Source organism: Platalea leucorodia, assembly GCF_965183815.1.
Source record: "Platalea leucorodia genome assembly, chromosome: 1".
NCBI classification, from domain to species: Eukaryota; Metazoa; Chordata; class Aves; order Pelecaniformes; family Threskiornithidae; genus Platalea; species Platalea leucorodia.
In genome coordinates, this window is record NC_138823.1 from 79,033,963 (window position 1) to 79,060,560 (window position 26,598).

General features: G+C 37.7%; 1 protein-coding gene across 1 annotated transcript in view; it reads right to left on the reverse strand.

The window, feature by feature from the left end:
* SEMA5A (semaphorin 5A) overlaps positions 1-26,598 on the reverse strand; it is a gene marked incomplete at its 5' end in the record, with an annotated part of 346,806 nt that overhangs the window by 193,432 nt on the left and 126,776 nt on the right. The window contains 2 exon segments of the mRNA XM_082303954.1: positions 10,590-10,635; positions 25,335-25,434. Of these exon segments, the coding sequence (XP_082160080.1) occupies positions 10,590-10,635; positions 25,335-25,434 (146 nt within the window).

Sequence of the window (26,598 nt, forward strand, 5' to 3'; positions counted from 1 at the left end):
TAACTCAAAAAAAGGGGTGGCGTTTACGCTTCCGTGTGCTCCTCAGCGTTCCTCCGCAGTGGGATTAGAGAGCTCAGAACTCGGATGTCAGTGGGTCCTGTGCTTGGGTATACAGCTAGCCCCATGGACCAGGAAGAGAGCCTAAGCACCTAACCTTGGACTCCAAGTTCCATTCTGAGGGCAGATGCCTAAAAATACTCCGATGGCGCAGGCAGGTCTAGACCCCACAGAACAAGTGTAATTCCCAAATGCTCATTATATTGAATTGCCCGCTAAAGGCCATAATCTTACCCATAAAGCAATTAAGAGAAATAACATAGATGTTTATGATGTCGGTACATTACTTAAATAAATCATGTTTTCAGTTTGCCTGTCTTCAAATAAATCCAAAATAACAGCTGAACCAAAAATTTTATATAGAAATCTCATATATATGTCTAACACCGGATATTTCAAAGCACATCTAGTTTTCAATTTTAATAAATAAATTGATTTCCACATTTTGACATGATATATTGCTCCCAGACTTGACAACAGAAGCATCATATTGTAGTACCATCTGGGATGGGTAAAACAATACCTGTCAAAAGAGAGGAGAATGTCTACTAAAAACAGGGGAGGGAAAAAGCTGTAGAAAAAAAAGGGTAGGCAAAATGAAGGCAAAAGGTGTCCCAAAAGATTAGATAAGCCTATCAGAATAAAACTCAAAACAACTTTAGTCCTCTATTCTCAATTCAGACCAGGACTAGCTTCCTATGCTATGACTAAGCAGTGTCTCTCTCAAACATCTAGGAGCAACAATCCACATCTTGCATTGGGCTCAGTAGTGTCGAGTGGGCAAGTAACACACTGGAAGCAGCACAGACCCTCCCTTTGTGCCCTGAACCATGTAGGAGAGCAGGACGCTCCCTCCTATGCACCCCTTCAAGGGCTCCTCGCCCACCAGCGTTCTTGTTGCAGGTTCCTCGGATCCTTCATTTTCCTTAGGTTATAGCAACAAGTGTCCATGTTTCTCACCCTCAGTATGGTTGCTTTGTTTCCTTGAATATTTCAGGATCCTGCTTTTCCTTAATCACAGTAGTAAAAAAAGTAGCCTCCTGACCCTGAAAAATTTTCCACCTCTTCCCTAGAGATGAAGGGAGCAGAACTTTTTGCCTTATGGACACAGCCAATTCTTCCCATAGTTCAGCAGCTGGGTGCATCCTTTAACAGCAGTGTGTCAAAGGCTCCTTAGAGCTCAGTGTCGAGATGTGTATCTTAAATTTTTCTGCCTAGTGGCGAGGGGACACGAGGCTGCACCACCATTTTCTCTCATTCTCAGTTTAAATGTTGGGTTTTTTTAATTTCATGGGCCAACAAGCAATGGCAGGGGATGCTATGGACCACATAGTGCCCTTATGCTAGGTACTGATGATTGCTAACATACAGGTGTAAGCTGAACTCACCTCCTATATGTAGAATTACCCAAAAGCATCTATGTCCATTAGCCTAACAGAACTGTTGAACGGATCTCTGCAGTACTGGAAAACACAATCCTCTCTGTGACTGAGAAGATGTGTCTTTAAGCCTACTCTTTGAATATGCATGCCATACAACCTGTTGTTGAAATTAGTTATTACAGGCCAGAACAGACAATGAATTTCCCTATCAGTGTCTGCAAGCAAAAATCAATAATCATGTTTGCAGATACTGTATTACAGATATAATCTCTTTCAAAGTATATTGCATATTCTATCTCTTTTCTAAATTGCTCAGCACTGCTGCATCTAGGTGCCAAAGAGCTGAAACTCTCCATTAGCAACTGCTTGTGGCAGACTCTCCACCCAGGCAAGACAGTGTAAGAATGAAGAAAATCTGGTTCCAGTCTACATATTAGTATTTTCTGCTTTTATGTTCTGCACAGTCTGCTAACATACATTCCTGCACTTTTTCAGTATAGAAGTTACATAGAAAGAGGCTGATTCTCAAAGGAGAGCCTGTGTCCCTCCACAAGTATTGCCCTGTTGTCACAGAATACTGCTTTCGTCCAGAATTAGCTGAAGTATGCCATGGTCCTGTACAGTCCAGGTATTTGGAAAGCAGCAGCCTGATTTCTTTTCAGACAGATGCTACTTGGTGATTATTCTTGTGCAGCTGTATTGGTATACTCATGTTTGTGAAAATGTAAACATGAGTGCCACCTTCTTAGGAAAAGACATTTCCACAATTACTTTTAGTGCATGTAATACAGTCTCGTTGACCACCATACATATCAGGAAAAATTATCAGAAAGGGCTAAAGTATACCACTATAAAATCCACATCAGCTGTTTCATGAATATCTGCTGTGAAATGTATGCACACACCTTTTGATATCACCTCTATTTCTCATGAGAACAAATGCACTCATATTATATATTCAGGTGATCCAGGCTTCCCCTTTATCTTAGAAACAAAACACAAATGTTTAACATCTAAAGAAAAGAGGAGCTTTACTCCAGTGGAAGTGAAAAATTTTAGTACCTATTTTTCTTCTTTACTGTGGAATCGGAACAGAAAATTACTGTAAACGCAAAAGAAATGCAGGCTAACAAGCAGAGGTAAGAAAGAAAAAATAGAAGTAAAAAAGCTAAGCTTCTCTAGCTAAATGGATGTGTTCAGACTCATTTGTCTAGAAATGCACTTGCACTTGTATTTCAGTACTGACACAAAACAATGACAGATACAGCAAATAAATGAAAAATGACGTCTCTGCCCGGCTTTCTTCTCTTTTCCTCCATCTCCCAAAATACTAACACATACTGATGAGCCAAAGCAGCAGCAACGCCCTGCCAATTTGCCAATATTCTTTTGCTTCGCTTAGACTCTTTCTAAATTTACGTGACAAATTTCAGCTGTACTGAAGGGTAGGCAATTACAAATTCTGGAGACTAAAACCTTCCAATTATGTAGAAGCCAAGTGTAAATGAATAACAAGCAGAGACAAGCAGAAGAGGAGTCATACATCCAATTGGCCGCCTCATATGCCCTCTATGTAGATTTGTAATGGGGGTCTGCATATGAACTCAGAACATCGCACACAAAAAAACCTCAAACAAATAGATAATATATGTAACTACACCTATGCGGGTGAAAAATCCCATGCATGGAAAGAACATTCAGAGTGAAGCGTGAATCAGTTCTTGGCCAAATATGACCAAAGATGGTTTCAGAATAGTAGACATCTTCTGCATTAATATGTAGGTGAATCTATGAACACCAGCTGTTCCAGTAGCAACATTTTTTTTCAACAGAAATGGAGTGCTGCCTGCTGGTAACTGATTTCCCCACAAATACACTACAGAGAGAAGATCAAGATTTGTGTGATCTAACATGTTTTACCTAGCTTGAGGAAGCCCCTTTCAGCTGCAGGTAAAAGAGGTCATTTGGGTAAAGATTAGATACACATGAAATTACACACTGCTAGCCGAATTCATCCCTTTCTGGCTTCAATCAAGTCATAAGTTTGGTCAGAAACTACTGTTCTGCGAGGAGAAAACAACATACCTGCCACAAAGGACTAGCTCTGGCTTCACAAGTATTTCTTATCTCTTCTTTAAATTTCCAATTATCTAATTTAATTATTTGTGGAGTTGCTGTGTAATAAATCCAAGTCTGCCATCAGAAAGGTACCAACAAGAGGACGAGGTATTGTATACAAGTGGCATTGTGATACGTAGATGTACTGCGCTTTGTCTCTTTGTTTTTTTTTTTTTTTAACCTCTGCTCTCAGCACCACCTTATACAAAAGGTAACCGTTCAAATACCTCCTCTGTTTTGCTCATCCCTAGCACCCAAGCAGAAGTTTGCACCTGCTCTATCACTTTTTGGTCACTGCGACTTTCTCACCATAGTCTCCTTTGGAGAAGTTTTATGAGCACTAGTTGCTCCCTCCGCTTCCAAGCTTTCGAGGAACTTGGAACAGCATCAAAAGTAACACTAACTTATCTGCTCTGCTTATCCCTTTTTCATTCATGCGCCCCAGACACAAATGTGAAGGGCCCAAGCAGAAATAATGTTTTGGTGGCTGACGCTTCCTTTGCATAAAGTAAAGTAGGGGGAAAAACCATCTGTAATAGGGAGGAATACTCTCTATTCCCCTCACTCTTAAGTAGATACCAGGCACAGGAGAACCTAACAGAAGGTTTTTTTCATTTGTCTTGTTTGGGTTTTTTCCCCCCTTAGGAACCCAAATAGAATGCTAAATCTCAGTCTGCTTTGCATTTCAATATTGCCAACCTATGGCTGTCACAAGTTAAGGACATCCTTAGGTTAGTTCCCTTATGCCTTCAATTTTGAAATCAGAGAAAGTTTTTCTTGTGTCTCCTTTTCTGCACGGATGGCTTCACCTCAAAATAAAATGATGATTCATTAGGTTTCTTTCATGTATCTCACAAATCAGACATCTATTACACAACTAGTGACTGTAAGTAAAATACAACAGAAAAAATAAATGGACTGAAATACAGTGAATGGAAGTTTTAGAAAAAGCATTAAGCTGTCTTTTAATGGGTTCTATTTATTTGGCAACTCAACAAATTAAGGAGATTAAAAGATTAAAGCTTAGCTTCCTTACCTTTATCTCTGAAGTTGTTGATTATAACTGAAAGTTTTTAATATCAGCATAAATTAAAGATTTGATTCTACATGATGCCTTCTTCCAAGCTTTCATTTTGTTCATAGCAAAGGAAGCCCTAGGGCACTGTCCCAGAAATGAACTCTAAGGAGAGTCTGAGTAAATTGTGCCTGTATTGGAACACCACTCTCTCTAGATTGGGCCAAATACCACCTTAGCTAAAAAGACAAACTCAGGTTATGAAAGCCTCTCACAAAACACATAATATGATCTCAATTCATAATAATAACAAGCAATTCTTATTTTCAAAATGGGATTACAACCCTGGTAAATATTCAATTACTTTAAAAAAAATTAAAAATCAAGTGTTGTTAAAAAAATAATATTCTGTATTACAATTAAGGTAAAAATTTATAAAAGTGTTTCAGGTTACACATATGAGTTTATTTGTAAAAAAACTCCATCATGAGGGCAGATTCACTCTTTGTTTAACCTAGATAAACACAAAGTATATATTTAAAGCATATTGCAATTTACTTAACTCATTATTTAGCCTACCATCTAGCCATTAATGACTCATATAAACGTGAACTATCATATGTAACAGGTATTTCAGACACTCTTGACACATGTAAACACCAGCACGAATTCCCTTTGGTAAAATTCATTCTCCAAAGTAGCTCCTTTTCCTGACAATTCATAGATCCAATCTTGGCTTTAATTCCTTGAATGCCTCATTAATGGGTGTGTATACACACACACATAAAAAAACCCCAAAACCTCAAGATTCCAGAACTTAAAGTTGAGTAAAACACATTAAAAAGAACCTCCAACCTTCTTAGCCTGCATAAAGAATTTAATTTGAATCTTGTGGTAAACTAGGGGCTAAAACTGCCTTTAAAGATGGACTTTGAGGCATGTGTATGTCTAACTGAAAGATGTGCAGATACAGCATGAGAATAAAATCTCAGGAGAATTATGTAACTACAGGAGCAGGTGGAACAGGCTCATATTCAACCTGGGCACCTCAAACTGAGAATAGGCTTCATAGATGGAAGATTCAGATGAGAAAGGCAAACTCAAGCATGTGCCCTGTAAATGCCTTAACAATCTGAGCTTGTAAAGAAGTTCTTCTTGCAGATGAAGAAGAGATGCACACATTCTGTCAGGTTTGTGAGAAGCTTATACATGCTGGCATGTAAAAATGTTTATGGCAATTGTGGCATAAACACTTATAAGTCAGCATGTATTAGCTTTTCACTCTTTAAAGATACATCAGCAAACTTGCCATGTAGGTAGACACAAACAAATGTTTGAATTTAGAAGCTCTCTTTTCAAAGAATTTGGAAAAAAAAAGGTGAAAAAAAGACACCTGTTAGAGCCATCCTCTACATGATGTCAAAGCCCCACTATTAATTCTGACATTGGCTAGATATCATCTTTTTTAAAAACATTTTTGAAAACAAGTCTATTCACTTAAACACTACTATTTAGATTTCTGCTTTTATATTTTAAGGAATATAAGAGACTTTTCAGGAAATCCAGCTTTCGTCTTGGCGAATGATTTTATGGAGTATTCTACTATGACTTGAGGTGAGCAATAACAGAGGAAAACTCACAAAACAAAACCACGAAGAGTCAGGCCTTTTGAGTCTGTAAGCCTACTATTGCTGTAGCAAGAGTTATAAAATATTTGTCCTTCTACAACCACAGCCCAGTGACTGCTTCTTTCCTAATCCATAATCACTATGTGCGGATTGTTCCAACAGTCAGCTTTGAACAATTTGACTCTTAGGCTTTTACGGCAGGAGCTTAAAAGGCTTTCACTCGTTTTAGTCTTCTTTATTCTGCTACACAAAGGAAATTGCTGAGACACATCAAACACTGGTTTGCTACAGACACTATCATAGGAAACTTGCTTACTCAAACAACAGGCTTTTCCTATGAAGTACAGAGCACAGAACCGTGACATGTGGGATGACAACTCTGATGTGCCCACAATGGGCAACGATGTCTCACTGCATAGTCCTAGCTCACGTTTGGATACACATCCTGTCTGATGCAATCTAGTAGCACCCTAACCCGCACTTTTACAAGGGATTAACTTTCACTCAACTGATGGAAACAGTACCCTTTTAATACACGAATCTCTGTTCTGCATTTCTTTTGTGAGAACTTGCATTTCAAATGGGTGTCTGGTTTTGCCTTTTTTTTAAAGGAAGGTTATCTTATATTTCAAAACTATTTTCTAGGTGTACACTTGTAGAAAACAGGGCATACACCTATTTTGGCCCAAAGTAATTTTCACAAAAGTTTGCAAACAAGGAGTCATTATTTTACTTTATTCCTTTTTAGAGAGCTTTCCTATTACAAAACCATATCTGATAATATTGCAACATCTGATAATATTCCAAAGTAATGCTTTACTTATAAAATGCTTATCTTTTAAAAAATATATGGAAATTTGCAAACTAAAGATTTGCAAAGATCCTTTTGCCATAACTAAATGATCCTTACTGTTTCAGTTTGTTACATGCAACATGAAGCCTTTTATCTTCGTAACAGCAGTGTGTGGACAAACTAACAACACATTCCAACAGACACTTAAGCATGACAGACAAGGAAACTTGTTTATACAAAAATAACTGAAGTACATCAACGGTCAAGATTAAGTTTTAGGCATTCCCTTTATTTTCCAGATAGAAATGTACTATGAGAAAGATTAAACTGATGAATCAAACTAAAAAAATGAAAGCATCAATGTAAAGGAAATAAACAGTTACAAAAGTCTAATGGAAAACTGTAGAAAAGAAGGATGCAAATTGTAACAATCATCCTTGCTTCCATGCTGGAAGTATTTGCTGTGCATGAGGAAGTCAGCAATTTTCCTCCTTCTTCAGACACACAATAGCAAAGATAGAGCTTGAGCAATTTTCTAAAATAATTAAACAACAGGCATATAGGTTGTCTTGTTTCTATCCCTTTTGTATTGTAATTGTGCTACACTGAAAGCTTCTTACAGCTAGCACTTCACCGTGTGCCTTTTCTTCCAGATGCGAAAACAGTTTATTAAGTTGTGAAACATCTGCATGTTTTCACAAAGGCTCATGTTCATGCAAAGAAATCAAAGTGAGCAACTTAAGTAGAAGAATTAAACTGGGGTTTTACGTTATTATTATGACAACAACTGTGTGAAGAAAGGAAATGCTAAAAGAAAAGTTCTGTCCATACATAAAGTGTCAACGTGTTCAGTCCCTCGGCAAACAAATGTTAACTAGCATATACGGTATTACCTAGTTAAACCACAGTATGCTTTGTTTCTCCTGTGAAATTACATCATTCTGTTTTGCAAGGATTTCACATAACTTTTACCTTGTTCTTCACTTTTGTTCCTACCTCCCTCAATCATAATAGAGTTTCAGGTTTGAAAGGTCTGGAGCTTCAAAATACTGTAATTTTTAATTGCTAACTTGGTAAACTTCATATCCTCTAATCCTATTCAAAGTATTTCTTTCCCCACATGTGAATGAGAGAAACTTCACATGCCCTGAAGTTTCAGATATCAAAGTTTACTTCAATTATACCTGAGGTAATCCTATACAACATGTTGGGATGACTGCGATTGCAGCTAGGATTCTGTCGTTCCAACAAAACTTACCTGAAAGGTCTGTAAATCTCAGTGAATCATTTGGTACATACACTCTTGGCTCCAGGTGGGTTTCAGGTTGGTAAGTTTGAATTCCAAGTTTCCACAGGAATGCTTACTGTCTCATTACTAAATCTTTCACCTTTCCAGCATGAGACAGAGACTCTCTTTGTGTCTTAACACTTCCCAACAAAGGCTGAGAAAAGTTGTGCATCTTTATGGCTGAAGACTTGTAAGAACAGTTCAGACAAGTAACCACCAGTAAGGACAGCAGCACTGACTCCTGATCCTGCCCTGGGGTACCTGTGAGGGCTAAACGGCCTCTCGAGAGCTCTCCCAAACCTACTTTTATGACTATAAGATCAGTAACTAACTTCATACTTTCATACCAGATTACAAGATGACCTGAGTGTGTTGCGTAACAAGTCTGGGAGTCTTAAACAATACATCTTACATCCTAGCTTACTTGCATCAAAACAAAGGCTTCAGACACCTCACAGCTGATCTGGAGCTGCCATAACTGGCACATCCAAGGTAAGACATCTTTTGGATAAGGGCTGTCCTGGGACGCTCTAACAGAACCAGAAGGGAAGCAGAGGGGAAGAAGAGGAAGAGAAGATCTGTGAAGGACAAATATGAAGGAGTCATAATGGTAGATTTGAAAATAAGGGAAAAAACCTGAATATTTGGAGTAGGGGTAGTAAAGATAAGCTGATGAAACTAAAAAAAAAAAAAAAAACATACTTTGGTTTTGATTTAGAAATACAATCTCCCTAAAGGGTTGTGGAAAAAGGCAAACCAGTGGTGCTATAGCACTGAAGACAGAATAAGAAACTTTACCAAAAGTCAACTTGAGAAGACTGTTTAAAGGCTTCCGCACATTCATAAGACCAAAACCTAGTAACCTAGTATAACATCAACAGTATGGTTTCTGTCCTCATTTTATATTTTTTTGCTGATTGGGGTGGGAGGGTGTTTGAGTCAAGTCAGCACAAATATAAACCTCTGTAATCTACAGATTCCTCCTTCATTAGTGAATTCAGCCTACTGATGCTTATCCTAACAGAGGAAAGCTGTGAACTTCCATCTATGAATTAGCAGAAAAAACTACAACAGCACCATCAGAGACCTCTGAGTGCTGCCTCTCAACAAGAATCTTCAGGACTTAACCCAAATTATTTGCCAGGATATTGAGTATGTCACACAAGGTGAAAGAAGAGCTTGGTGCATCACATCCTTAAGCACTAGCAACAAAATTGAATATTTATCAATACTGCAACTTCGATTAATTATAAGCCAACTTCAGATCTTGTTTCTAGTAGTCTGGGAATGTAAAAGAAGTCTGCAAGCCTAATTAAAGCATACACAAGGTGTTCCACAAATCACAAGGACAGCCTTACCTGAATGCATTTTACTTTTCCATATTCAACTGTATAGTACTACTTTGTGAATAATAAGCACAGTACTGAATCTAAAGCTAATTCATTTTAAATTGCATAAATGAAAAGATTATGAAAAAACATACATTTCTACTTCATTGTGATTTTCTATTTCCACACCTTAGCAAGTTACCCAACTCAAATTTACTAAAACAACTCTTAGAGCCAAGAACACAAGAGTGATGAAGGTTAGAAATGATGCCAAGGTTAAAAATAATGAAAGAGAAAAATCAACAAAACCTAAGTAAGGAACACCACTCAGAAGACTGAGGGAAAATGAGATTGCTGGTATATGGAAGTCAGGTAAAATTCAGGGTAAAATAAATTGATTACGGATTCTCACTTACCTTTCTATAAAGCTTAACTGCCTCTAAAAGGCTTTGTTTCACCTTCCAAGCTCTAACAAGTTTTAAACAATAGATAACTGTCTTATATGCAAAACTGAGATTCTGATACCTGTGTCCACACTATATTTCTTCCTTGAAAATTTGCTGTTTCATTTGCCTAATTTAACTTTAGCAAGTATGAATGAAATTTTTTATTTAGCATTATTTAAAAAAATATCTTTTCTCTGTAATAACAAATTCTGAATACAGAGCCTGCACAATAATAAGTTGGAACCTATTTCTAAGAGAACATGATCCTCCTTCCCAGCCTCCATTTTTTATAGATCCACTCTAGCAAAATCACAGCAGAGTAAGTTAACATCAGGTCTGTACGGCCTGGGACAAAGGCTAATCTGGAATTAAAATGGATAATATGACTTATATAATATAGGGCCGCAAAGAGGACAAAACCAGATGCATACTCATCTGTAGTTATTAAGCTCATGAATATCTTTATTATCTGTTTTAAAACATCTGCTTACCTACATCATGCAGAGAAACTAAGAAAACAAACATAAAACATACCTGTATTAGAGAGAGGTCCTCAAGCTGCAACCTGAAGAGGTAGTTTCTGGGGTTAAAAAAAATAGCAGACAGAAATTAATTGTTACTAGTGTTTAAGTAAAAAAAAAGTCACTAGTGTTTAAATAAAAACATAATTAATGAATATAAAAGACAGGAAAAAATTAAAAAGTTACTAGTAGTCAGGATGCTAAATTCCTTGAAGGACTGTCTTAACATACAGCCCCTTGGGCTAAGGACTAAGGCAATTTCTAAAACAGATTTTCAGCTTGGAGGTCTGGCTGCGTATGAATAAAGTAGATATTTATACTGCATAAATGTACATCTGAGTCATTGCTCCAATCTTCCTTTATAATCAACGTGAAGAAATACTCAGTGCTTTGGCAGATTCACGTGACCAGTGTTAGATGCCTAAATAAGAATAAGACGACAGGCAGATTAAAGCTGTCCGTTTCTCTCCGTAATGATGGGAACCTTACACAATTAGCTCAGCCACAGATACATAAAGCTTGAAGCAAAGGATCCAAGTATGATAGAGTGTCTGTAGAAGCCACAGAGTTTTCATAATTCTGATTGAAGTCTGTCATACCCGGTCTAATTTCTTTGAAACCCAAGGATTTTTTTTTCCACATAGAGCAGGAGCTAGCTACACACGAACCAAGCACATTTTTCAAAAGCCCATGCTTTTATTGCAAAAGGATTTCTCACTCCACTTTTTCTCGACAGCAGTATCGCTGCACCTACAGAACTTGGGAGGAGTTCAGGCAAACTACGAACAAGACATGATGCAAAGGCACTGCCTGAAACCTGGGGAAATGGTGGGTTGGGATACTCAGAAAGGTGAGCATGCCCCACTGACCAAACCACTTCCTTCAGCACATACTGGTGCAATAGATGTGCGCTATCACAACTCTTCCCAACTTACTGTGTCTACCTGGTTAAAGCAGCTGTCTTGTTACACCTGTTCTGATAAACCAGCTCTGTTGGCAGCGCTCATGGTATCAGTCCGTGACCCTCATAAAAACACCACACCATCTTTGAACCGATTTCAGCACATCCTTCTCTACTGCAGATGCTCTTTCGTGCTAGGTCTGTGGTAAGGCTCTTCCATGCTCCATTTCCATATTCCTCCTGCCCAATTTTTTTTCTTTCTTTCTTAGTTTCTTCTCACACCTCTCTTTCTTCTTTTCATTATGTCTTTTTTTTTTTGACTACATTTTCACATAGATAATATTCTTCAGTCCTCTTCTGCCTAATTTTTACCTTATTTAAAGTAATTCTGATTTTTCAATGCCACTACAGAGTGATTATGTTTTACAGATAAAAAAAAAGGAAGACATTTTTGAAAGATTAATATAAATTACTTCAATTTTAATTTATTCATAACAAATCTGTAACATTAATTTCTAAGATTTCAATAAGTTCACTTAAAGTAATAAAAAAACCAAACAACAAAGAGATGAGTAAATTTAAACTTTAAATGTAAATATTTGCAATATTCACAAATTATCTGCAGTATTACATCCATGCAACTGGCAGAAGTGCTATCCAAATTAAAATTAGGACACATTTTTTGAGATAATAATTTTAATTCTTTCCAAAGAGGTATGAGGTATTGTTAATTGGCACAGATGGTCAGAACCCGTTCACACAGAGTTTACATCTCTATTAATTTTTTTAAATTAGCCGGTGGAGGGACAGGGAGAGGAACAAACCCAAACTGTGTGTAAAAAACAAAAAATATTTTTTTCAAAGCATGTATCTCAGAAACATGACCACTATCATGATCAGTTTTATTTATGGACTCTGGGGCGCAGCTATGTGTATTTATTTATTGACTCCAGTACATATACATTCTACTTAAATTGTGGATGTACAGGAACGAGATCACTAGTCTGTCCTAGGAATATTGCTAAAGGGAGTTACTCAAAACGCAAGAGGCAGGCTATTAAGGGCAAGAATTCATGAGAAAGTAAAATAAAGACAGAATATTTGTTATCAGCACAGATAAATCAGCACAAAGAAATAACTAAAATACTTGGTTTTGGGTCATGAAGAGGCCTGAAGTGGGCAAACAAAGAAAACAGTACACTGCAGGACGATGTTTACACAAAGCTTCATCCACAAGTTAGTTGACTTGAAAGACTTTCACTGAAATGTCAGGAAACGATGCATACAGTCTTTCTAACCCATCTACGCTCTCTCTGTAAGGACAAAAAATACCTTCCCATCTGCAAAATATCTTACTCAGAAGTATTCAGCAGGGAACATAAATACTTAGTCTGCTCCTCATCTCATTTCATATAAACTTCCATCAACCATCATTGATTGTGCTTCTTTCACTCCAGATATCAAAGTTAAAGAAACCTACAACTTCACTGCTGTTGCAAATCTTTTTTCCACTTACAGAAGCAGAACAACATTTTTCTTCCAGGGAAATTGAACTGCATCCTCAGCAGGTATAAACTGTTTTCTTAACTCGGTGGTATCAGACTCACAGGAGTGGCATATAAATGCCCCATCTCACTCTACAAATAAATGCAGTCTCTGTTGCAGCATAGATGAGCAGACAGTCTGGTCTCACACTTTTAGTTTTCGGGTCAGTACTTAGCATAGTGTCATGTCAATCTCTATGCATACTTCATCTTGAGAGATCTACTGAAGATTTATCACTGATGTGGCATTTTAAGACGGATTATCAAATTATTTATGTCTTTTTATGGTCTTTCATCCTGACATCATTTCAGCCTATTAAAAAGTAAGCTATTGTCCAAAACTGTAAAAATTCTATATTAATAAATACATAAATACAGTGTCATCCTGAAGAAAAACAGAGGCTGAAAGTTTTGTGGGTTTTTTTTCCTAGAAAAAGACATTTGTATCTTACGCAGTAGAGCACAACACTTCTACCCATTAATATATCGAGTGTGGAATTAGAAATATTGACCCTATAAGTGTCAGGGAGACTAAAATGTCTATATTCATCTGAATGAGCCAAGAGCCAGAGCTAATTAGTGTACATTTTTCAACTTCCTGAGGCTGCCAATAACCAATTAAAATATTATTTTCAGCTTCATAGAGCCAGCAGAAAGAAAGTGGAATAAGAAGAAAAGCAATGTGCAAGACGTAGTAAAAGCATTACACCTTAGCAACACAGAGGTAAACTGGGCAAATGAACAGCACAGAGTGACTGTGACTACATAAATTATCCTAGGACAAGTGGCAAACTAGCACTCGAAGAGCAATCGGAGCTATTCCTACCTAAACGTGCCCACTTCAGTAAAACTTGCAGGACTACATTTAGCTCTACAAATACCTGTTATGTTTGTTTAACGTTCTAAGGCATGCATCTCTAACATGCGAGAACTCATTCAAAAAGGACACATATGAGAAAAATCTAAAAAAAAAATATAAGCATGACAGTAAAAAACCACACTGGAAATACGATATTAATAAATCTGGCAGTCCAACGAAAAAGTCAGTGCCAATTTTGATGACATGTGCAGAGCCACTATGCAGCTCACAAGACAGGTGACAATATTGAGATTATGCCCTGGATTGCCATTTTTCAACCTCTGTTTAGCTTTATTCTAGTGCATTTATGCTTTGAAGGCAACAAAAGATGTGAAATAAAAATGACCAAGTACATTTCTGAAGCATAGATACAGACCTCTTAGCATGTAGGCTTGTCTCTTGTCCAAATACAGTGGTAATAAAAGCAAGACAAATACAACTTTACATGCTGGAATTAAACTGATTTGACACTGGCGGTAATTGGTAAATTTGTTTCCATTTGGTGCTTAATGAATGAGGAAAGCAAATATGTTACATAAATCTGCAAACAGAAGGACACTGTAATGAGAAGAAAACACAACTAACTCTGAGATAAAGCAGCATCCTGTATTCCTTCAGATTGCCAGCAGGCAATAAGCATTTTGCTTTACATTCACAGCACTGAACTACTTTCCTAGCTGAACTATGATAACTAAAACCCGTTAATCAAGAGCCTGCTTAAACCCAATAGCAAAGACTTCCATTGATATCAGTGGGAACTGAGTGAAGCACCACAAAAAACATGTTCCATTCACCACCTTGACAAGAATGTATTTCGATCTATTGCAGTGACTAAATTCAGCATGACTACAGATAAAAGTATAAAACTAATCTTCCATATGTTCCTAAACAAGTCCATGCAAAAAATCAATTGAAAACACATAGAGATTCAGAAGTATAGCATGCTGGTAACGGTTGTTAAATCTAGTACTTTACCCTTTTTTTTTGTCAAATGGCAAGCTATAAAACGTGAATGCAACAACAATAAATACTGTTGCATCAAACACAGACATGAATTAGAAGAACATAAAGGTGGCACATACAGCTTAGGAAAATGTACTATAGATTAAGCTTTTGAAAAACTCCTAAGATAGCAAAAAAAAACCTCCACCCCAAGCTCCCATATGCATATGCAATTGAAAGTCTGAATCAATAAATAGGGTTTGCAGAAAACTCAGAAACTCAAGGCATGACCAGACATGCTGCCAGATCTCCTGGAAATAAACCAGCTGTCCTGGTTTCAGCTGGGATAGAGTTAATTTTCGTCTTGGTAGCCGGTATGGGGCTGTGTTTTGGGTGTAGGATGAGAACAATGTCGATGATACATTGATGTTTTGGTTCTTGCTAAGTAGTGCTAAGCTGTTGCTAAGTGGCGCTCACACTGGTCAAGGACTTTTCAGTTTCCCATGCTCTGCCGGGTGCACAAGAAGCTGGGAGGGGGCACAGCCAGGGGGGCTGACCCAGCCTGGCCAAGGGGCTATGCCGTACCGTATGGCCTCATGCTCAGTATAGGAGCGGGTGGGAGTCGGCTGGGGAGGGGGAGGGGCAACGATCGCCGCTTGGGGGACGTGCTGGGCATCATCGGTGGGTGGTGAGCAATTGTACAGTGTATCGCTTGCTTTGTATTACTATTGTACTTGTTTTTATTATTATTGTTATTATTACTATTACTACTGTTCTATTTTTATTTTACTTTAGTTATTAAACTGTTCTTATCTCAACCCACGAGTTTTCCCCTTTTGCCCTTCCAATTCTCTCTGCTATCCCACCGGTGGGGGAGTGAGCGAGCAGCTGCGTGATGCTTAGTTGCTGGCTGGGGTTAAACCACGACACCAGTTAAAGACTCCTTCCTGTGCACTTCTTTCAATAAAGTATTTCACATGAAAGAAGAATATTTTATTCAATTTACTGGAAGGAAACAATATTAAGACTGAAAATTAAAAGTATAAGCTCTGTAAGAATCAACTGTTAAGCCAGAAGTCATGATTCCACAATCAAGACAAGAAAGTTTGGGGTAAAAGCCAATTCTAGTTCTACAGTGTAGTAAAATCAGCAACTGGAAATAAAACAAAAAGAAAAAAAAGAAAAAGAAATAAGAATAGGAGGAAAGGAGATAATATAAATAAAAAATTATGATGTAGAAAATTAATTTGGTTATATTAAAATACGAGAAGAAAAATATGTGAAAAAGCTAAGGATGATACATTGGAAATAAAAGAAACCTAATCAAAGTGGTCTAGTTGAACTATTACATGAAAATGGTCAAATTACAATAATGAAAAGCAGAATAGTCAATAAGTATTTTTTGTCTGCATTTTGCAGGAAATAGTTGTCTCAGCAAATGAGAATAATGAAATAAGTAGCTTACTGGTAAATACTAAAGATGTGAAAACAGCATATACACAGAAATAAATATTTTCAGACTAGCAAGTCATGCTAATTCAACTTTAAAATTACAGTGAAGTGATTTTTGGTCGTCTTATCGCTCTTTTTTAATAATTTCTAAAATTACAGGCATTCTTGAGGAATGAAAGACTAATCATATTTTATTAACATTCAAAAGGGCAAAAAGAAAGACTCAGGTGATCATAGGCTGACCAGTGAGACACTGAGCTTGGCAAACAGAACAAGAAAAACACTATTGGAGTCAATTAGGAAGGAATCCCATTATAAATTAAATTAATTCACTCAAAGGTCCTGTAAAATCTGATTTCCTTCTCTGATGGTTGCTCCTCAGGATTAGTAAATCTTACTACATTCACTTCCCTGTGGCTCCACATACAGCCTCAGCAGCAACTAGAGATCCTAGAACGTAGCACTCCTGCTCAGATTTCCAACAACAGCTGGGCATTGGTTCTATGTATTTCTTGCCATCGGCTTGTCCAGGAAAAAGCAGGAAGGCACTAGTGGCCTGTCTCTGCACCTCTGGAGCTCACTCTCCTCCTGAACTCTCATCATACCATGTCATCTCAAACATGCATTACCATCTTCTCCTGTTGTCCCCTGCTTCTCATACACAGCATCCAAGTCCCCCAGCTGGAGATGGCCTCAGAATATTTGTCACCTGTGCAACTCTGACACATGCAGATCAAGGCTTTTCTGAATATTATGCTTTAGTCCAGATAAGTTTGTGAGCCTACTCAGCTATTTATTTAGTAAGGTGTTGTTGGGTTCAAATTTATCCTGAAATATCACCTCAACTAAAACGTTAACCCTGTATTTCATAACAGTGGCTGACCAAATCTTTAACACTTTTTAATGTCGCAATGCATATCTCAAAGTATATGCCCCCAGTTTTTACATTTTGGCAGATATGGCATACACTATACAGTACTCACCCACATAAACAGTCATGCAAATCCTATGTGGTCTTGTTACCATTTCAATGTTCAACATATTAATCTTCTGTTTCTTTTCAAGATTAATTTGAAATTAAATTTAAATGCTGCTGTTATATCTCCTCCAAAAAACCAATAATGGGAATGGGCTTAAATAAACAGAAATTGTAGACAGTTTGCACCTTTTGTGGCCTCCTTTCCTACAGTAATCAACTTTGGCACATAAAGTTTGCTTGGGCTGATTTTTTTTCTGGGGGCGGGGGGGGGGGGAGGTAAAGAGTCTAAGGTAGCCAAAGTTTGGACTTTTTTTAAAATTTATTATTTTATTAAGAAAAGTAACTGCAACAACAAAATGATCAAAAACTATGTAAGTGATCACATTAATGCTAAAAGTACTTGAAGGAGATAGTAAACTCGATGGCCCACATTTTCAAAGCCAGCCTTGAATTTCCCTCCTGTGATCATGCTGTAGTCCTCTGTTAGAGCCATTAGCTTCCAATGGAGCCCTTCCCTTCATTGGAAATTCAGAAGCAGGATGCATACCAGGGTAAGCACATGATGTCAACACATCTCTATATAAAATGCAATCTTGCTCCCATCAAATTTTGAGAGGTGAAGGTCATGTACACAGTACGCATCACTGCACTGTTAACTTTTCTGACTGTACTCTTGGAATGAGGACTGAGACCCACACGCCTACCTAGCATCCGAGCAGCCCTCTCACAAGATGAGTGCAGCCACTCAAGTGCATCCACAAGGGCGCTGGAGTAACTCATGCAAGGCACCAATGTTTCAGGGGCGGGGAGAGTCCTTCACAGCCCTGACTGCTGCTCCAAGTGGGACCTCTCTAGGATTTCTTCTATATCATGGTTATCAGCCTCTGGCCAGCTGGTAGCTCCCTGCCCTGCATTTCAGTGCCGTAATGGCACACACAAGCAGACAAGTTCAGCAAGGACCAAACTGCTGGCAATGTAGGACAAAAACCATATGTTTGGACTAACATTCACTGCAGAAGAAAGGAGCAGCTAACTGACATGAAAACACAGTTTAACCAGGAACCAAGAGAAGGCATAAGTTGCCATATTCTGCAGCAGGACATGTACTACTGCTAGCACAGATCAAGTGTGTCATGACTTCAATTAAAGACAGGTACCTTCAGAACACCACTCATCTGATGTAACTTCTAAAGAGGGCTTACTCTGAAATAGCAGTGTTCTCTGCCAAAGAAGTCCCATTTACCCGTGCCATTTCTCTTTTTGTCTTACCCCGAGTCAACTCCAGGGCTCCTCTGATGATGCATCATGTTAGTACCACTAATTAAAATGGCAAGATGTTAAATCAACACAAGAGAATGAGTAATTTTTGTGGGGTAAGTGAATTGACTAGTGCTACTCTACAACCAGACTATTACCAGAGCTGGTGCAAAGGAGGAGAAAATTGCATAGTGGAACAAGGCATGAGCAGGAGAGGTACAAAGCATTAGCTTTTAAAAACATTTAGGAACCCATTAGGCAATGTAGGAAAGAGAAGCAGTAGGGGGAGAAAGACCTTCCTCTTTCTGCAGCAGTAGGATGATAATTTCTCTTAGATTTAACATTAAACCATACCTTAGATTAGATCAGATCAATCAGTGGAAGGACAGACATTGATTACCCTGAACCAAGTGTTAAAGGAGCAATAAAACCCAGATGGATGTTCGAAGAACATAGCGCTAATTCCTGGTGCCTGTATATTCTCCCAATATGTAGTGCTCAGAGCAACTCATTAACAAGAAGCTCTCAGATTCTCATGCTGGGAGTAGACAACAGCAAGAAGCAAACCTGTACAGTTATTTATTCCTTTATTAGAGATTCTTAAACCACTGTTAATGAATCCTTTAATTTGCCTTTCTGTTATTATGGCAAGTAGTGGTAATGGTTCAAATTAATGTTCCCAAACACACATCTAATTAAGTGAAAAGGCATACTGTTACAGTCCTTCATCAGCAAGATAAGGAGTGACTGAGGCAGTAAGCCACATCAAGGCAAGTTATAACCCTCAAAGCAAGTTTAATTAACTTGCAGGAGAACGTACAGGAGAAAGCCACCATTATGAGGGTGCTCTATGTAAAAAATAATGTAAGATATGTCTAAATATATATTATACAATTTAAAAAAAAATGTTGAATAGCTTTGAGACCCATTTCTGATAAGTAACTATATAATTTTAAAGTATAGCTGAACTAGCCCAACTTGAATTTTAAAAAATAAATTACCACATCTTAAGAATGAACTCCAGCTAGGCTCCTACCAGTTCATCATTTCAAGCACAGGAGGCTTGGGAGGAGGAGGATTACTTCATTTTCCCTTTAAACAAACAAGTTTCTTCTGACATAATTCTTCTTGCATGGTCTGAATAAAACCATTAAGAAAAAAAAAAAAAAGTCACCAAAAAAAGAAAAAAAAGAATGGATAAAAAGGAAAATGTAACTAATTATTTTGAACCTCAACATTTTTGCCCCAACCTACTGGGTTTGAGACATGCTTCTCGTTGACTCTTGTTTTACCAAAATGGCTGGAACACTTTTAACAATTTTTGATTTATAAAAACTAGAGCTGGTAAGTGTTTAGTGCATTGTCAGGGAATGAGGAGAAAAAAAGGCAATGCTCTATATGCCAAGGCAATTCAGACACCACTATATCCTTCCCCTGAGCTGGTCTTTTCCCCCCTCAATTGACCTTTCCAAGAAAGAAACAAAGAAAACGCTTCAGGACATATGGCAAAGTGCTTCCACACAGGAAAAGAAGGCAAGGTTGTTCTTGGGGAAATCCATGAATCTCCATGCTTACTGGCATTTCAAAATACAGAAGTCATTATCATATTTGATTAGATGCTAAGTCAGTCCACTAAATAACACAGAGAGAAATATTCATCTGAATATTTTATCAGGATTTATCAGAATAAGATAAACAAGCAGTCTCTCATTTCCTTGAGCTTACTGAGGAGCTAATGCCATGAGAGTAATCCTTCACTGCTGCCACTTAATTATAAAAGTAAATTCTGCCCTGCCATATGTTTTTGGTTTTTTTTTTTTTTTTGAAGAAAACAAATGAATTCTCTAGAAGGTTTCAGATTTCAAGAGAACTCATTTATTTTTATCTGCCAGGTCATATGTGATGCTAAGAACAATGCCTGGGGCAAATTTTAAAGATACAGTTTCATGGGAACATAGCTACATTGCCCTGTGTCAAAAGCCAATAGTCTTCGTAATGTACTAACAACTGGTTTACATCCATACTGAATTTTCTCTGTACAGTTTCTCATTAATCTATTTTCTTTTTTTTTCCATTTTACATAAACGTATAATCTCATACAATTTAGCACATACCTATTCAGAAAAAAAGTTCCTTTTACATTAAATCTAGACCCATTTGACATAACACTGAAAAATCTGTCACATTCTTCAAATGCAAATCTTAAAACCCAGCAACTGTAATAAAAATCATTCTTCTTCCCTTAATTCAGCTTCATAAATTGAACTGTAGTCTTTGCTTGTCCTCACTCTGCACTTTAGGCTGTTTGATCAAAGTCGGGCAAGATAAATTTCTCCCTCTGCCTTTTCCCCTGTCTGGCCCCACCCCCTCCACCCCACTCCCCCACTTCGCAAAGCTATCTAAATGAATTTTTCTACATGGACAATTTGTGCAAAAATGTCCCAGGCAAGCAGGGCAACTGTAGGTTGTTACTGAGATCCAGGCTAACTCATCAGTCGTTTTAGAAGATACTCGTCTCCCTCTGAAGCCCCTGCTAATGGTACACATATATCTCCTTTTGCACAGCAGATTGATGGAAGACCAAATGACACTGTTTTAAAACAAAAGTATTACAACATTCACGCTTCAGATCCAATATATGTTATTAAGCAGACCTGTTACACTGGAAGGCGTTAATGATCGTCAAGTGACTCTGACACAAAGACAAGTGCAAGACTCATTAAACCTGAAAGTTGTGCTAGCTCCTTTTACAATTAAAACAGGAGGTATAATTGAACCTGTACTGCATAGCAATAGTCAGAAACTAAAGCAGCAGCTACTCAAAGGCATTGGACTTCATGGTAGGAAACGTATATGAGTGTGACCTAAGAAATAAAGACACTTCCCACAGTTGCAGTACAGGATTTGTGAGGAATTTGAAAGGTGAACAAGAAAACAGACTGCAGTTACTTGTTTCTATTGCAGAGACACATGACTGTGCACACTCCAGAAACAAGCCAGACTGAGCCAAAACCAAAGTTCATTTGGATCAGTAGTCTCTCCCCCTAATGGGGGTGGTGGGAGAGGAAAAGAGAGGGGTGGCTCCAAATCTTAGGCAACTCCTCAGAGCGAGGGAAATACCAGTGCCAGGGTGGACTGGATGACTGAAGTGAATGTGTGTGCTAGTATTAGAGTAGTAACATTTGTAGATCTCTGCAGATGGTGTAAGGAAACTGAAATAAGGCTAGGAGACTTCAAATTAATCAACTCAAGACCTATAGGAGAACTGGACATTTTGCAGAACAAAATAAAATATCAACCAGAGACTTCTCACGAGGACTGGAAGACAACTTGCAGAGGCAGGGGAGGAGGGGAGGGCAGACAAAATTGTAAAAAATTTATTTTTGCTCAGCAACTACAGAATGCCCGCAGACAGAAGAAGGCCACCTTTATTTCCCAAACTGGACAAGCAAGACTAATCTGAGCAATATAGGACTAGTAACTACCTTCCCAGTCATTGCCTGCTATGGTGAATACTATAGAATAATGTCCCTGTCATATATTCAGAGAACTCTGTCTCAAAAATATTTCTGTTCTTGTTTGGTTCGCGCTGCTAAAATGTGACAAAACTCATTGTTTCTTGACTGAATTACCCATGGCCAACTTAAACTGATTTGGTTTTCTGCCAACACTACTGTGTAGTTTATACAGCTATTTCCTTCCCTAGATGTACCTGCTGATGGATTTATGGGCAGGCGCTGCACACACGCTCAGCCTTTGTTTTCCTGCACTACAATTCCAGCCCTCTTCATTTGCCTTTTAGCAGCCCTTCCCTACATCTCTTTCTAACTTCAGTTAACCTTGTTTAAGCGTATATAAACAGAATAATACACACTACTACAGTTTAAAGTCTCCCAAGGACCTTATGCAACGATACCCATAGTTCTCTGTCACTACGGGAGACACCTTTTGAGGTGTCATCAGATCAGATCTGTCTTTTTACATAACTGCATGACATTGGCAGCTCCCAATAGGAATCCAGTCTGGATCTCAGCTGGGATCTCCGCTACCTTGCTTATGAAGACAAACAAGTCATGAACCTCTTTAGAAGCTGTAGAACTTCAAAAATGGAAGAGAATCACCCACAGTGAATATCAGTGATGGAAAAGGAATTTAAGAATTTCCAATAGTGTCAAATTTTCACAACACGATTTTGTTTGGTTACTAAGACAGAGAAATTTGGGGGAAGAATTCACTAAACTCCACTGAGGTGAAAAAAAAAAAAAAAAAAAATCAATTATAAACTTAAGCTGAGCCAGGACACAGCTCCTGGCTATGAAAATCATTCCTCTGGTTTAGAAGAACACCATCTTACTAAAGCAGAAGCCTAGAGGTGCAAGCATCACCCCCTGTTTTTGTGTGGATGCTGGACCAGAAAATCATAATGGGAGTACTTCTCTTGGCAGTGTAAACAGAGTAATCTAAGTTTATTTGTAGCTTTGTCACGTGCCACATTGCACATTTCCCTTCTCTACCACTGACTGGGTAGAGAAGGGAAAACCATGTTAGAGGGCTACAAATTATCATTTTCACAACTGAACAGGAACTTTTAACTGTTCAGATCTTACTGAAATCACATTGCACATAGTTATCAGTTTTTCAGTACTGAAGTGTTAGTTAGAATATGTTAAGAGAAATAACTGTATATCAAAAGATATTTCACCAGGGAGGAGTAATTAACAGTGCATTCTCTTCACTGTCTTTATGAGAGCATATTTGTGGCTTAGGACAGAAAATTAATTCTTCTAACTGCTCTTCAGATATGTGAATCCTGTGAGGCAGATCTACAAGCAACTTGTACTAAAATTTTATCCACAGGCCATAGCACAAGTACAGTAATATCAATGCTCTGTTCAGATGGCCCTGGGTGAAAGGTAACTACAAACAGTGTGTTAAGAAAAAAAATATCAGTGCAGCCAGCTGAGACTATGAAAGGCTGCAAATATCACTCCTTCAAACAAGCAGAAATCTCAACGTCATATTCAGAGTGAACAGATTCATTCTACATGGTAGCGGGTACTACATGCAAGAGGTGCATAATCAGTAAGATCAACACTTGCATTTTTGGGACTACAGCACCCTGACAACTGGTTGCTTGTCTCTGAATCTATGACTCCATGACATACAATGACTTTCACCATATAGTCTGGCACAATGCTTCAAGAGAAAAATGTGTTGTGAAACGGATATATTAATATCAATAATATGTACAATTAGAGAAACCTGCTGGCAAGTGCAGTCATTCTAAAGTGAGTTTTCCATGGCCAAACACAACAGCATTGTAGAAAAGCTTAGAATTGAGAATGGAAATGCAGAATAGGAAAGGAAACATCCATTAAATTCTATGAACGAATAACAGCCAGCTATATTGGACTGTGGAAAATAAAGATTTCTGTTGTGATTTTAAAAACACTGAATATTTTTCATTTTGCAATTTTAGCCAGAACAAGAGACATAAAGCTCTGAAGCAGCATTAACTTATAGAAAAAGCAAATGAATCCTATTGCTTTTACTGTATTGGTTCTTTTGCACAAGGCAGAATTGGCAGCTGGCATTTTTTCATAGTCACTGACTATTCAACAAAATCATCCAAAGCTTTTCCCATAGTGATTCAAAAGACTTCATCAAAATCACGAGTTTAAATGAGCATATTCTTTGCTGAGATTTGGAGCCCAGACAAGCAGTACAGAGAAAAAAAAGAGAGGAGGGAAAAAAATATTTTTTTTTTCATTGCTTATTGAGATCTATACAGTGTGCATCGATCCAACACACAATTCTATGGGACTGAGGAGAGGCTCAGACAGCTCTTACACTGTCTGTACAGAACAGTGCCAGCTGACAGCCTCATGCCTCATTTCATTTGGCAGCTTACAGAATAGAAAAATCAACATGAGTGCACAGGATATCCCACTTCAGGTGGGCTAGAGACATATATATCTCTTCACACTCAAAAAGTTGTGCCCCTGTAGCTAAGCAACTTCCACTGGCACATGGGAAAAAAGTTTTCTCGCATTTTATGACTGTGTATTTTGAACCTCATCTTCAACTAAGAAAAAAATTTGAAAACAGAAGTACATTCCAATGCTAAATCTAACAGAAAAATGAAGTGACTAGAACTTCATTAATTCAAGAGTAAAATATATTCAGAAAGCAAATTTAAATAATAAGTTTAGATGGTTAAAATTTTTTGCCAACCAAAATGTATTACTATATTTCATATGCTAAGAGAAAAAAAAATGGCGTTCAAGGACTGTCACTGCTTCAATGCTGACACCTAAAATAGTGTCACTGTTGATCACAGCTTGCAAAGTACTGTCCTACTGTGCAAAAATTATAATTATAGACTTTACCACTAATTCTGCAGTCTTTAACAGATCATTCCTGGCATTGTACTGAATAACTATTAGAATTACCCAAGCACAAAGAGCTGTATTGAGTAGCCAAATTTGGGATCATCATAAGTTTTACGCTATGGTAACTTTTGACACATTGTCATACAGCATCTGCCTGTTCTACTCCATGCATCCAAAGTTTGAGAGTACTCCGGGACAGTCTTCTTAAAAATGAGAATAGTGTAAGCTATTAGGATCCTTGATACCTGGCAGTCCATCTTTTAACTTTGGTCAGGAATAAGAAATAAACAAACATAATGTTCAGTTTAGTGAGTCTGGAAGGCAATGGAGTCACACGAGAGCAAGCTGATGTTAGAATTTGGCTCAATATCACTTATCAACAAAGAACAAAATCCAGTCTGATGCAAAATGAAAAGAAAATAGATTTCTCACCTTGCTCCAGCAATAAGCTCTTTTTGTCCTGGGTCAAACGTCAACTGTGAGAAGTCCACAGCATCTTCTGCTCTGAACACATGTAACCAAGGGGCAATTTCTAAAAACAATCAAGAAATACAACTGTTACTGTAAATGTCATAGTTGTAGAACATCACATTTGCAGATACTGTGGGGTTGCAAGTTTTCTCAGTATGGTCCTCTAAGGAAACATAGGAGACTTTTACCATCATACCACGTAATTTACACTACAGGCCTGTAAAATATATACAGGCCTGTAAAATATATAGACCCAATACACGCTTGAATGAAGTATTCAAATTTTGGTCTGATTTATAAGCCAGATGTGTTTTTCCTCCTTAGGTAAAGCAGAAAACACCACAATACAACTGCAACCCACTGGTACATATTCAAGTGAAGTCAGATTAATTTTCCATGCATCAGAAGCAGCTGAGGACTTGGGGGGTTGTTTTTTTTTGCTTTGTTCTTTAAAAAAGGACCCGATCGACTGGAAAACAATGAGAAAAACAAGCAAATTTGACTTTTCATCATTTTCACAATAAAAAGGTTGAGACATGAGGGATGAAAAAGGGAAAATGCTTGACGTTCAGGTGAACTTGTTTTTTTAACCTGCCTTTCTCAGATCAATTTAGTGCTACATAAAACAGGGCAGACAAGTGGGTGAGTTGCTGAAAATCAGCAAGGAGCATTATTTGTATTCAGAATATGAATCTATTTCTCCTTTCAAAGTTAAACACACATAAATAACTGCACACCAAATCCTTAAATATTTGCATTATTAGTAGTTATTTTTGCATTCATATCACTAGTTGGATACATAACAGTGTGGCTATATGAACACAAACATTGTTCTGGGAACATAGCTTTTTTTTTTTTTTTTTTTGCACAGACACACAGAATACATAAAATTGCTGTAATGATATAAATGGTTCTTTTAAAAAAGTGCAGTTGTGCAAAAGCTTCATCTTCTAGAGTTTCTCTCCCAATTCTCAGGATAGTGAAGCATTTTTCTTATTTTTTTTTTAATGTAGTCACAAAACAGTGGTCTGGAACATATGTGAAAGGTGAAGAGGGCTGTATGATATATGTATGGCACAACTGGCTGTGGAACTGTCTATTTGAAGATTATAGATGTGAAACCGTCAATAAAAAGACTGAAGGTGAGCACATGGTCACGACCATTTAGAATACAGAATCAATATCAATCCCCCTGAGAGTGCCGTGGCAGTGTAATTTTTGATAC